General features: G+C 38.2%; 1 protein-coding gene across 6 annotated transcripts in view; it reads left to right on the forward strand.

Annotated features, from left to right (window-relative positions):
- Window positions 1–14,626, forward strand: part of Magi2 (membrane associated guanylate kinase, WW and PDZ domain containing 2) — a 1,413,820-nt gene that overhangs the window by 1,301,819 nt on the left and 97,375 nt on the right. For all 6 annotated transcript variants that reach the window (XM_074064888.1, XM_074064889.1, XM_074064891.1 and 3 more), the window contains 3 exons: window positions 710–866; window positions 5,782–6,001; window positions 7,338–7,481. In XM_074064888.1, coding sequence (XP_073920989.1) covers window positions 710–866; window positions 5,782–6,001; window positions 7,338–7,481 — 521 coding nt within the window. The remainder of the gene's footprint in view (window positions 1–709; window positions 867–5,781; window positions 6,002–7,337; window positions 7,482–14,626) is intronic.

The raw sequence follows: 14,626 nt of genomic DNA on the forward strand, positions 1-14,626 counted from the left end.
TTTGGAAAGAATAGCTTTGCGCATCTCCCTGTGCCTGGTGTTTTTTCTTTCTGAAGAACTGCAGCAACAGAGGGCTATTAGGTGATAAGACTGGCAGGGGACTAGAGAAGAGACTGCCAAAAGCATTTACAATTTTATCGTTAGTTCTTTGCCCACACTTTGGAAGACAGTTAAAACTTGTTGAGACAACTGTGGTGGTGCACACCTATAATGCCAGCCCTTGGGAGACTGAGGGAGGAGGATCATGAATTTGAGGCCAGCCTCGGCTACATAGTGAGACTCTGTCTCTCAAAAAAAAACTTCTATAGTCAAAAAGTGTGACTAAAACATTTTCTCTCCACAAACAATGCTGGAAAATAGAATATGTTTTAGACTTCACTCCTATAAGTTATTTTCTCATAGTTTTAACTGAGTTTCTATTGTTTTTGGTTTGGGTTGTTTGTGTTTATCTGGGTAATCTATTTTTTTCTGGCAAAATAACAAGAGGCTACTCATAGCCTTTGTCCAGCATGCTTGTAAGTAATGAAAGAAGACACATTTCAGGAGTGGTTTGAAGCCTACAAGTTTAACCTGGTATCTAAAAGCCCAACAGAAACTGAAATGACCAAAGCCCTGTGTCATCTGAGGGACAGAGTCCCCACCTCTGGTCACCTCCTGCCCCTGATCAGATGCCAACCTGACCACATCTGCTGCTTTGGTTCCCCATCAGAGCTCAACAGCCCAGCCTCGGCACCAAGCTCAGAGAAGCAGAGTCCCATGGCCCAGCAGCACAGTCCCTTGGCCCAGCAGAGCCCAGCCACCCCCAACAGCCCTGTCGCCCAACCAGCTCCTCCTCAGCCACTCCAGCTGCAAGGACATGAAAATAGGTAAAGTTTCCTCTGACTTTTCTGATTCTGGGAGGTAAGAGAGGTGGAGAGGAGGAATGTTGGGAATAGTTCAGGAAATAAGCAGGGAGAGAGGTTTTCATGCAGCAGAAAGTACCATGTGCACTGGTTTGTGATTTTGAGATTGTGTGTGTGTTGGATAAATGGTTTTATCAGTAAATATAACTGAATATCCTTCACAATAAGAGAACATGTCCTGGAGAAATAATGAGCAATTGCAGAAAAGCAGGACGAACAAGCTGAAGAGCACATTCTAGAGAGTTCAAGTGAAGAACACATGGGAAGGTCCTATGGCAGAAGGGAGTATGCAAGCATGAAGGACAGAAAACAAGTCAAGGTCAAGGTGGCAGAGGGCAAGGACATAGTTTCAGATGAAGCCAGTGAGGAGACCAGGAGCCAACCCTAAAGGTTCTTATAAACATGTTAAAGCTTTTGATCTTTATCTTAATGTAGTAGGAAGTCACGGTAGGGTTTTAAGCTGACAACTGACATCACTGGATTTGCTTTTCTAAATCTCTAACTTGGCCCTATAGAGAGCAAACTGAGGCTAGTGAGGACAATGCAGATTAAGTAGTGAGGAGGTGGCTACAGAAGTCCATTGAGTCATGAAGGTGGTGGCTCAGAGTGTGATGACAGTGTAGAGGGAGGGAAATGAGAAGGATTCCTAGGCATTCATAAATGTTCACACTTTCAGGTTGAGTGGTAACATTACATCCTTCTACGCACAATCTAAAGAGGGTCTTCCAGTCCACACTTCCAGGCGTTGTAACTAATGTGAATAATGCTTTGAACTTTGAACTCTAGAAAAGGGACTGTCATATGAAAATGACATTGCCTTCTTATTGTGATTTGTGTATAACAGGGAGCCTGGGTTGAGTTAAGCTGTTAAAGAAAAAGATGAAAACATGTTCCCATGTGGTTTACCCCCTTTCAACAGGAAAATCAGGACAATTCACAGAACATCTCTGACTATAAAACCCTCACCCGTCTTTCCCATAATTCTGTTGTTTCCTGAACAGCTGCTTCCCATGTCCTGCCTCCTGTGTTGGTGAAGATGAAATGAGGCTCTGTTTTTGATTCCCAGAACTCTCTGGGCTCATCATTCACACTGTTGCAAAACAAAGATTTTCCCTGTGCCCCAGGTGTAAAACCTGCTCTACTCTGATTTTTCCATGTACTTTCATGGAAGAGTAAAGATGTGGTTGTCTCAGCTGCTATGTTTTTAATATATGCTCAGGAAGAGAAAAGTCCCATAAAGTAAATGATGCAGAGGTAAGATGTTGACAACTCATAAGAAGAGTAAGACCTGGAGCCTTGTAATGAGCCCCAGATATGTTTGCTTTCACTGTGTGTTACCTCAGCAGATTGCACTGGCTTTCCCAGGATCTATCTTAGACTCTGGAGGATGAACTTGAGCGCCCCAGCAGCCCCTAAGCCAGCTTCAGACTCCTCTTCTTGGTTTTTCTACTATAGATTAATCTTAACGCCACAGTCCATCTTCTTTCAGAGTCAGATTCCCCTAGACATGGGGCTTGCTTCTAGCCCTGGATGGGTAATCTCATGTCTCCTTAATGTGTGCACTTCAGCTAGTTAACCCCTACTCATCCACAATTACCCATGGTTTCTCCAGGAAAGGTTCTCTTACTGTAAAGGATGGGGTGTGACAGTGTGTTACGTATCTGTGGGGAGAAGCACAGCTAGGCAAGGCCACTACTGAATCCCATCAGCTACTAGCTCACAGCTAAAGTGCTGCAGCCCTCATCACAGAAACAGTGGTCTCTGCAATTAGTTTTCCTGACTAGAGGATAAAATAGATCTTAACACTGGGATTAGCATATTGATCTGATATGAATTTTATAAGTCATCAATGAATGTATTTGCCCAGAGTTCTCATCAACTTTGCTTCAGCAACATTAGCAGCCTAGCAAGTGCCCTCTCCAATTCTAGGGCCTTTTACAAGGCATTTCTAGAATGTAAATCTTTGTTAGTGATGGCTCACTTGCATATGAATAAATCATTTTACAGATACCAGAAACATTTTCATAGCTGCATTGAAAGAAGTCATGGTATCAGCAGAAAAACTCTTTGCCTTTTTCTAGTCAGGCTACAGGTGTCTCCAAGACAACTCAGATACCAAGTGCTTTTGTACAGGAACGTCCCCTGCATGTCAGATTGAGTCAATTCCCATGTTGGAGTGGGATAAACTAAAATGACAATCTGCTTGCAAACTTCTATTTTGAGAATTAGATTAAGTGATACTTTAACCCATTTTATTTACCCCTGATTAACTTCCCATGACATCCTACACATTTCTCTGCCCCTTAACATCTTTTCAATGTTGTGTTTCAGGAAACACAAAATAATTTTTAAATGAACATAAGTAAAATGCTATTTAAGGGGAAGCATTTGTAGAAAATTTAGAGTCATAATAGAATATATTCCCAAACTAAGTATAGATAGCAGAGTTCATCTTCCTTAGCAAGGTCAATTGATATTTGACTGCAACTTAAAATAGCAAGGCCAGTGGAAAAGCATTGGAATTTGACTTCTTTTATAGACCCTGAATCCTAGATGCTCAAGGCTAGAAAGGACTCTTGAGGGATCCACAAGACGTGGAATCTCTCTTGTACAGTGTTCTTGGTTCTGGGTCCTTTTCATACCATTCATTGCTAGAATTTACCATTAACAAACTAGTTTTACCATCTCTAAAGTCTGTTTAATAGTGGAATTAATAGCTACAAAGGCTTAACTTGATGGCCTTCTTTCATAAGCAAAGGAATTTTAGAAAGCCTAATATGTTTTAATAATCCTGAGTTTTCCTAAAAGTATTTCACATGCATGATTTTTGCCCTAGCCAGTGTATCACTCACTTAAAAGTTAGCAACACTCATAAAAAATTAAGTGTATTTTCCTTGCTAAAGACATCTTCAATATGCAGATCAACTGAAAATCCTGACACATGGCACTGATGTAGAGTGACTTTTGAGTGCTTGGTGCCCTGGATGACAGCTGTTGCAAGATTCAACTGTTCCTATTTCTAGTCATTTGTGTAATCTTTGGGGAAATTCTTACATTTCACCTTCTTTTACTATACCTCATGACACATCTGGTTGGAAAGGGGGCACCTAATGGATATTTTATACACAGATCATAAAAATAAAGTGACTATGCTATAACTCAAAACACCATGACATCAAAACTACCAAGCAAGCTATTTCTAGAAAGGAATCAACACACACTGACAACTGTCACCCAGTTCAACTCCCTTTGTTTAATGCATACATTTGCATAGTTAAGTATCTTATTCAAAGCATATTTTAAATAATTCTGTTCTCACTACACATACTCTCAGTAGCTGAGTGGACTACTGAGAAATAAAGCAAAGCTCGAATTATGCAACTCAGAAAGAGACTGTCTCCCTACCAGGGTGAAGTAACAAATGGGACCTACTCAAAGGGTTAATTACAATAACTGTTACCAACCCTTCTAAGAACCTCATATAAACACATCTATTGTCTTGCACTTTCAGTATAACCTCACAAAATATTGGATTATACTAATGGTAATTGTTGGGGAGTGATTTTTAAACATATTTAATACCAATCAGCATCAGTGAGACCATAAGCCAGTAAAGAAGCCATCTGTTCCTAAAGGTAAAAAAATCCTATTGATTTTGTACCTTTTTTCCTGACATATTTGAGTTTTTCCTTGGTGCTAAATATTTTCTCAATTTCTCCAGGTGTGCACTACCACACTCAGGAGGCTGAGGCAGGAGGATTAGAGTTCAAGGACAACCTGGGCTACATAGTGAGACTCTGCCTCAAAACAAAATGATATTTTTTCAATTCATCATATCCTCTATATTAATCTTAAATGAAATTATTATATATAGAATGTATTTTTTAATCACCTACATCCTTGGAGAGTCCATTATACACTGTTGTCATGGCAATAAGCAATGAACTATAGAATTAAAGGGCCTTACACCACAGTGATAATTTTTCAGTTCACCTTCTTACTCATTCCATGATGACAAGTATTGGCTATTTTAGTCCCCTTTGTGAGCTAGGAGCCCCCTCCATTTAGATTAGAGATGTTTGGATTCATAAAAGAACACTAAAGTGCTAGATCTGTGGTAACTAATATCTAGAAATAAGCAAGAGACAAATATTAGATGTAAATATTTTTGCCTTCCTTCCTATCATATGACCATAGTAGTATTTGATGCTAATTCTGATAGCTATGATCTAGTATTTAAACCTCTATGTGTATAATATGTTTTGAATTTTACCAGTGATCCAGTGACTTTCTACTTGATTTGTAGTTGGTGATTGTACCTTACTATCACTCCTTTAACCTCTAAAATATTTTTTAAACCAACTTACTGGTTAAAATAACCTTTAAATATGCATTTGTGTGGTACTTAGAGACCATTTCAATTGTGTTTTCATGAAGTAATGATCTTCCGAGAAGTATGTGTATGGGACAGAGAGAGAATTGCATTGCTTTACTGTTGTTGAGATAGACAGATAATTTGGGATATATAATGAAGTGTTCAATTCTCTAGATTTGCTATAATTATAAAGTTTTTAAATAGCCACAGTAAAAGAGAAATGTCTATGAAGTCCTTTCCACCAAAGTTCTGGTTGAGCCATCATTTTTACCTTGATTTCTTAAGGAGTCAAATGAAAAGTACACAATAGGCAACAGGCACTTGTGAAAGATTTTTAAATCAGATCTACTTGATCTCACAATCCTAAATGAATAGCAAGTCCACCAAGAGGAGTTGTTTCCACAGCTGTTATGACTAGGCTGTGCTTGGAGGTCATGAGATCATTCTAGCTATTCTCCTTAGAATGCTGAGAATCCAAGACAAACCCCTTTTCCATTTATTTAGTTACAGGTCAGAAGTAAAAGCAAGGCAAGATGTGAAACCAGACATCCGACAGCCTCCGTTCACAGACTACAGACAGCCCCCATTGGACTACAGGCAACCCCCAGGAGGCGACTACCAGCAACCCCCACCTTTGGACTATAGGCAGCCTCCCCTGCTGGACTACAGGCAGCACTCTCCTGACACCAGACAATACCCTCTATCAGACTACAGGCAACCCCAGGTACCCCAGTCAGAGATCATGGCGGCCCAACCAAGAATTCCTGAAGTGCAAGGGATGAAGTAGAAGGGCAGACAAAGAAAAGAATGCCCTTCTGGGATAGAGAACCAACCTTTATTTCTAGTTCTAATATCATCAGAGTAACACCTGCATCCCAAAAATGTGTTGGATAAATAAATCTTTATCAGAATTAAACAGTACAGTACATCCATCTATCAATCAATTGGTAGTGGGTGGGTAGTAATGGGATGAACTTATTCCTGCTGATATTAATGAGCTAACTACTAGTATATTCCCTGGTTTAAGTTTAAAAAAAAAAACTCTTATTTGAGACCTCAGAGTGTTGCTAATGCAGAAAATTTTACATCTGCCAGTGGTGAAGGAACTTCAGGTTCATAATTATGTACCTGGCCCCTTACCTCCCACTCTGTGGTAAAGGGCTGAGTCTCTATGCAGAGGATGAAGCCAGGCCTGGCTTCATCATCTAGGCTGTAACCTCTGCAACAGCCACCAAGTTCCCACCTGCAGAACCAAGAGTACTGTTGTTGTAATTATTTGTTGATGTTGGATGTACCTCACGTAGAGACTTCTTAACCTCACTGAGCTTCTGTTTCCTAGAAGGAAGGTCTTCCTTATGGGGCCAGGTGAGGAGTCAATGTTTATGAAAAGTGTCTAGACCAGAGCTTACTTTCTAGTAAATACTTACTACCTGGTAACTAGATACCAAATACAAGTTAAGTAAATTTCACTATCAGATTACATTGTGCTCTATTATGAATTAAAGATCATCTTCATCCCCCAAAAGTCGAAGAACAGTAAAGGTCAGGAAAACATGGACATAATTAAATTTTAGGGAAAGGAGAAATTGATTTTGTGCATTCCAACTCAATAGTCAGTAGACTGTGCAACTGGGAGATAAAGTCAGACCCCATTAAATTTCTCTTTTTAGCAACTCTGTTACACACACACACACACACACAAACACGGATGCAGTGAGTTATGGTGCTTACAGTAGTAAGTGAGAAAACTCAAGAGCAATGATGTCATCCAGGCCTATCTGTAATAATTACATGTTTACCAAGTAAGCTGATGACTACTACCATAAGCTACACAGTGTTTCTTTTAATGACCGTGTTAATTCCTATGATCTGCTCAAAGCTCAAAGCTTTGGAATTGTGTCTTGCATTTTCATGGTTTGTGAAGTCAAGTTGCTTCTTCTCATGATAGGATGTCATTTGGAACCCATGAACTGTTAGAGAAAAAGAGAACAAAGAAACTGACCACAGAACCTTCCAAAATACTAAACAACTGTTTATTCCATTTTCTCCCCAACCCAAAGGATTTTGATTATTTCACCGTGGACATGGAGAAAGGAGCCAAAGGATTTGGATTCAGCATTCGTGGAGGAAGGGAATACAAAATGGATTTGTACGTGTTGAGATTGGCAGAAGATGGGCCAGCGATAAGAAATGGAAGGATGAGGGTAAGAATAGTCTCTCTCTACAGAGCACCTTCCCTCTGAATGAAAAGCCCATTGTGGTTTTTGAAGGGTGCAGATGTGCGCTATCAAACAAGCAGACTCAAGGCAGGTTTTGCCTTCTTTCCATTTCATGATCCAAGTTTTTATACGTTTGACAAAACACTCCTTAAGAATGACAGTATCTCTCATTTTTCTGCATCTAACCTTCTAATTGATAATCTTCAAAATAATGTTATTTTTCTAAAGAGCAAAATAAAGAAAATGGACAGAGAAAAGAAATATAAGAATTACCTTGAAATGGAGACATGTCTCCGTAATTTTTTCTATGGTTTTGTGATTCTGTTTTTAATTGAGATTTAATCTTTTGCAACTTTTTTATTTTACCCTTCCCCTCTGTGTTTATTAGTTAAATGGTCCTGTGTTTCTTTGGGATTTTTTTTTTTTATTAACTGATCTTTTGACTTTGTTATTGGGTAGACAAACACTGGAAAAAGGGGGATTAGGCTTCTTGGACATAGGTTGTCCTTAAAAATGATAGTAGTTAGAAACTTTCCAATTTGAGTGTAAATTGAGGGTACATTTTTTTAATATAATAGTTGCTTTGAAGCCAGGCACCAGTGGCTCATGCCCATAATCCTAGCTACTTGGGAAGACAAGTAGCTCCAAAGCCACTCCAAGACCAGCCTGGACAAAAAGTTAGCAAGAACCCCATCTCAACCAGTAGCCAGACATAGTGGTACGTGCTTGTGATCCCAAGCTACATGGGAGTCTGAGAAGGGAAGGATCACTATTCCAGGCAAGACAGGGTAAAAAATTAGGGAGATCCCATCTCAATGGTAAAAAGCTAGGCATGATGGTGTGTGCCTATCAGCCAGTGGCAATGGGAAGCATAAGATAGCAGGATGGCTGTTCAGGCTGGCCTACAAAAAGCAAGACACTATCACCAAAATAACCAGAGCAAAAAAAGCTGGAAGTTAGCTCAAGTGGTAGAGTACCTGCCTAGCAAGCATGAAATCCTGAGTCCAAACTCCAGTTTAAAAAAAATAGTTGCCTTGGAGCATGCTATTGATGGAGTTCACTGGTTCTTCATCTAAAGTTACAAAACTTGATAGTGTAGAACTTTAGGCTCTCTCTCGGCAACCAGTAAGCACATGATAAAGGCCAGTTGTTATCATAAAGAAAACCTATCATTCATTCTTGCCCTCCCTCCTTGCTCTTTAAGTTAGTACAGAAAACCTATGAACTTTTGGGTTCTGGAACCTCAGGTTCTTGTACTGGTTCTTACAAACCTATTGTTCCTAGATGATTGAACCTGTATTTCTACCACAGAGTATACCATTTCTATGATTCTCATTCCCAAGTCAAAGAATTATCCATAATACAGAAGTGGAATGAATGCAACTCATGTCTGTTTCTCTCCCTCTCCTGTAATCCTTTGATAACTGGAATTTATCGGAGTTAGAATTTGAGCCCAAGCAAGGCTGGCTGCACAGAGGGGCAGCCTCTGCCCTGATCCAACATCAGCCTCCTCTTACCCTCTCTAGACGTGGTTTGAGGTTGGGCCACCACATGGCACCTTGACTGCACAGCTTTCCTTTAAACCAGAGCTGCAATGTAAGCCCACAGTGATTAAATAAAAGAAGACTAATCCTCACAGTACAGGTGAAGTCAACATAAAACAAATACCATGAGTAAAAAGACCAGAGTCTAATGAGATTAGGAACCTCCAATTAGGAACTGTGCATTCCAAACAGTGGCCACATTTTTAAACAAGAGGTCTGCACAACTTGCTGCTGAATATATAGCAGTAATCCCATGGCAAAGAAGTCTAAATAGAGAAGTACCCTTACATTAAAAAATTCTAAGAAATGTAAATTCTGTAACCCCACTGACACCTACTGCATCAGAAACTCTCACCAGATAAACCAGGATATATTTTAAGAAGACTTTCAAGTGAATCTAGTTCAAGTTAAAGTTGGAGAATCACTCAGCTAGAGGGAAATGTCACCACACAGGTGTGCTACCAGTAGGATGCGTGTGGCTCAGGCTTTGTTGATCCTTCCTAGATGCTTATCCAAGGAGGTTTCATCCTATTCCTGTGGTTTACCAGAGGTCCTTAAATCCATGTAAACACAGATTTAGAATTCTGTAGACAGGTGCTCAATTTTATGAAAGATGCTTTTCCTCCTGGCAGGTAATAGAAATGAGTCGTCTACATGGGTTTTAGAGAATAATATTTTCACTTCTAGTCAAAGATTGTAAAAATATACAATATGTCATCATTTTTCATATCACGTATAAAGCAATCTATTCTTTATGTGCACAAGCTATACAAAAAATTATTATGGTCAGTTTTAGATAATATGGGTTAGTTTACCTTGGACTACAAATTCTAGCATTTAACTCTCAAATAAAATGAGCTGCTTGAGAGTCATGGAAAATCCATAAATCAGATTTTACTGGTTAATTTTTATCTCTGATCTTTAAGATAAGGCTTGGGAACTTGGCAGCGGGGGATGAGAGAGTTTTTTCTGCTATTTATGGAATATATTTGATATTCAAGTGTTTGGGAATTTTCTCACTCATGGATTCTTATGGCACCGGTGGAGAAGTTATCTAGGGCGGCAGATTTCATGACAGGGGAAGGGGCTACTTCATAATGTAAGTTCAACAGTGCTCAGATAATCTACTCTCAGAATTAGACAGTATATTGAATATGTAGAGTTAAAGCTCAATAAGTGTTCTTATCACAGCCCCTAAGTAATTCAGATCTTATTTTAGGTTTAATGCCACACTTGGTGATTTAAAGGTAATCTTTTCTACCTTCATTAGTGATTATCAAAAATTGGTAATAATTCACAGATATGTTTAAATTACTTCAGCAAGACTAGGATTATCAATATTTGCATGAAGACCTAATGGTTTGATTATTTTAAACTAATGCAGAAACTAGATCATATAGAGGTTATCAGTTTGGAAATTTCACAATAAAATTAATTAAGGACCCATTTCTCATTTTATTGTAAAGTTCCACCTTGGTACTATTGGTGCACAGATACATATAGAGCTTAAAACTTCATGGGTATTCTGGTTTTTAAATTTCTAAGACTCCTGAAAAAGCTAGGTGAAGTAGACATTCACAGACTGTCATTAAAAATTAACTCAAAAAGAGAAACTAGCACCAAGTTCTTCCTAGTCTTTGAAACTCTCAGGCATAGTTCTCCTAGTCAATGTTTTCCTCACCTTCAATCTCAATGCATTATTTCCTCTATGCAAAAACTAAACACACATTCCCTCCTTCCCTTTCTACCTCCCTCCCTCCCTCTCTCTTTTTCTCTCTGTTCATGATCAAATATGTTTGAAAGATGCCGTATATTTTCCCCCTTTTTCCTGACCAGAAGCAGAAGGAAAAAGCCAGGTAATAACCTAATAGCAGGCTGTCTAAGATTAAATCCAGTACAGCAAAATTTTTCAAATCAGAATTACTACCAAAGAGCTGAGTGATTCTGAGAAATTATTTCATGTAACAATGAATAAATTACTTTGCCCTATGGTTAGAGATGCAAATAATACTACTTTGAACACTTCACTAATGTACCAGATTTTAGCCTCTGAACCTGAGACTTTTCCATGTCTTTTATGTTAGTCTGGCTGTGGGAAAATGGTGGTACAAGGCTTTGCTAAGAATACAGAGAAACCCCAGGTACAGTGGGTGTCAGAGGAGATGGCTAACATAGAAATAAAGACATCCTTCTCTACCCAGGAGCTCTTCTGTGTCAGGTGGGGGTCACATATTCCCAAGGCCAATGTCCACTGGGTGATTTCACTTTATTCTTTCTGAGAACCTGTAGCAATGAGAATTATTTTAGCAGAGATCTTTAGCAAATTAAGCTACTTGCCATTTGAATTGATAAATAAATATTCTCACACAACAAAAATTTTTTTTCTCTTCCAAAAGCATTTACTCAATTTTTTATGAATCAAATATTTTCTTTCCACTTGATGGAGATTATCAGCTTAGTCAAGTAACCTAAAATACCATTACAAGTGTTCTCTCTAAATAGGGGACTGTACCAACAGCAAACCATGATCCAAAAGCAGTGGGGATTCTACTAATAATGGGTCCTTCAGATAGGAGGATTTACAGGCCAAAGTCTAGAGACAGTGGAGGGTACAAGAACCACTTTCTCAGAAGATCACTTAAATACTTTCTTAAGGTTCTAGGGCCCCCTGTATCAGAAACATATAAAAGGAATTAAATAAATACATTTTCATAATGAAGCCCATGACTTTGTATAATTAATATACACTAATAAAAAAAGAAAAATATTTAAAAGAATGCAGCACTGCATGTTCTTTGACATTAAAAAGGATTTATTCACATTTTTTGAGCCTTCATATCTTATAAAATCAGAACTAATATCTATGGAGTTATTGGAGACATTTGAGAAATGTATCAGGAGGCATTATTGGTTTTTTATTAAGAATAAGGTATTAGTTTGTAGGAGGAGAGGCAGATATTAAGATGGGGAATGGCACCTTCACACCCATGTTTACTGCAGCACTATTCACAATAGCCAAGTTATGGAAAAAACCAAGATGCCCTACTATTGGTGAATGGAAGAAAATGTGGTACTTGTACACAATGGAATTTTACTCAGCCATGAAGAAGAATGAAATCTTATCATTTGCAGGTAAATGGATGGAACTGGAGAACATCATTCTGAGGGAGGTAAGCCAGGCTCAGAAGACCAGAAATCATATGTTCTCCCTTATATGCAGACTTTAGATCTAGGGCAAATGCAGCAAAGTGGTTGGACTTGGATCACATGATAAGGGAAGAGCACATACAGGATATATAGGAATAGGTAGAAAACCCAAAACATGAAAGTGTTTGATGTCCCCACTCCAGAGGAACTAATACAGAAACCTTAAAGCGACAAAGGTTAACATGAGAAGGGGATCAGTAACCAGTGCAAAGATCAGTTAGAGATGAATCAACATGGGTTGTAACACACGTGTACACAAAAGCAATGCTAGGAATATTTCTGTATAGCTGTCTTTAACTCAAGTAGCAAAAACACTTTGTTTTCCTTATTATGCTTATACCTTTTCTTCAACAAAATTAGTGATAAGGGCAGAACAGGACCTGCCTGGAGCTGGTGGGGGGGAAGAGAGAGTAGGGGAGGAGGGCAGAGGGGAAAAATGACCCAAAGAATGTGTGCACATGTGAATAAATGAATAAAAAAAAAAGATTGGAAATACAGCTAGGCATGTGATTCATGCCTCTAATCCCAGCACTCAGGAAGCTGAGGCAGGAGGATTGAGAGTTCAAGGCCAGTCTGAGCTACATAGCTAGATCCTATCTCAAGAAACATACAAAAATGATAAGTAATGGAGTAGAATTTGAATAGAATAGTGCAGCTAGAATAAACAAAAAAAGGGGTCATATTTATAGTAAATATTTACTTTATCAAAACACAAACACATTTTTATTTTAATTGATGAATATATTTTCAACACCAATTAATACTGATGTATTAAAAGTTGAAGACAAAACAAAACATAATCTGTAAATGCAAAAAAAGAAAGAGAAGTAGAAACATAATTGTCATGTCTGGTTGCTTTTCTTCAGTCACTCAAGAAGGTTAAAATCATAAGAGAAACAGGAATGACATTCAGATTTTCATTGAAAGTATAAGAAATTATGAGAAAATACTTCCAGGGCTGTGGGTGCAGCTCATGGGACAATACTTGCCTAGCATACACAGACTCTGCACTCAATCCCAATCCCCAGGAATGCAAAAAAGAAAATAAAAAATTTCTGGATCTGTTTATAAAATAGTCTGACAGAGTTGACAGGGTAAAACTTTCATAATTAATTAATAAATCTCTGGAACAAAGTTCTTAAAAAAATACAATCTCATTTTTAAAAAATGAACTAAATAGAAAACACCCACAAAGAACAATTAACATAAAAACTAACTTCCTGGTGAAGCCCAGTGAAGAAGGAATGTAAGAAATTTAGAGATAAATTTCTTTTTTATTTTTATTGTTTTAATTTTTCTTAGCATATATTAATTGTAGCAAATAATGCATTTCATTATGACATTTTTCATACATATATATAAAATATACTTTGGCCGTATTCTCTTCCTTTGCCCTCTCTCGTCCCCACCTTTCCTCCTCCCACTGGTCCCCTTCCCTTCCCAAATAGTCCACCTCTACTTTCATGTCTTTTTAAAAATGTAGATTCCACATATGAGAGAAAACAGGTGATATTTATCATTCTGAGTTTGGCTTTTTTTGCTTAATGTGATGATCTACATTTCCATCTTTCTTCCTGCAAATGACATGATTTCATTCTTTAGAGATAAATTGCTGTCTCCAAGTGTAAGAGATTTGGATGGAGATAAGAGATAATAACTCTAAGCACTGAAGTAAAAAGCTGGGCGACATAGAGAGGGGTTACGTTGACTTAAGTACAATGCATGTACAGGCATAAAACCAAGGCAAAAATCCCACTGACCTACGAACCTAAACAACTTAAGAAAGAATGAAAAACAGGTGTTGTTAAGGGGAAGGCACATACAAAAGGGGGAGGTAAAAGAAGGAAGTTAAGAAGGTGAAGATGGTTGATGCACTTTCTATACAAGAATGAATACAGAATTTTTAAACTGTTGAAATCACCATAAGAAGGGAACTAAGGTAGAAAGGAGAACAATGGAAGGGATGAAGCAGTTCAGGTTATAATACATATACACATGGAAATGTCATAATGAAACTCCCTGTATAGCTTTCTAAAACAAACAAAAATGTCTTTTTTCAAAAATGGAAGATAGGATGGTAAAACAGGTCCTGGTACCAGTGACAGGGGGGAGGATATAAGGAAAGGGTGAATGTGGTGAAAATATTGTGTACTCATGTAAAAAATGGAAATATGAGACCTGTTGAAACTATTCTAAGAATAGGGGGGCAGGATAAAGAAGAATGATGGAGGGGGTGAATTTAAACACTTTTGCAAATGTCACAATGTACCCCAATACAATAATATGACAATAAAAAAAGGGAGAATCTGAAAAGAGAGCAGGCTTGCTCTTTTAAAAAGGTAAAATAGGGCTAGGGAAGTAACGCTGTGGAAAAGGACA

Source organism: Castor canadensis, chromosome 2, assembly GCF_047511655.1.
Source record: "Castor canadensis chromosome 2, mCasCan1.hap1v2, whole genome shotgun sequence".
Taxonomy (NCBI): Eukaryota; Metazoa; Chordata; class Mammalia; order Rodentia; family Castoridae; genus Castor; species Castor canadensis.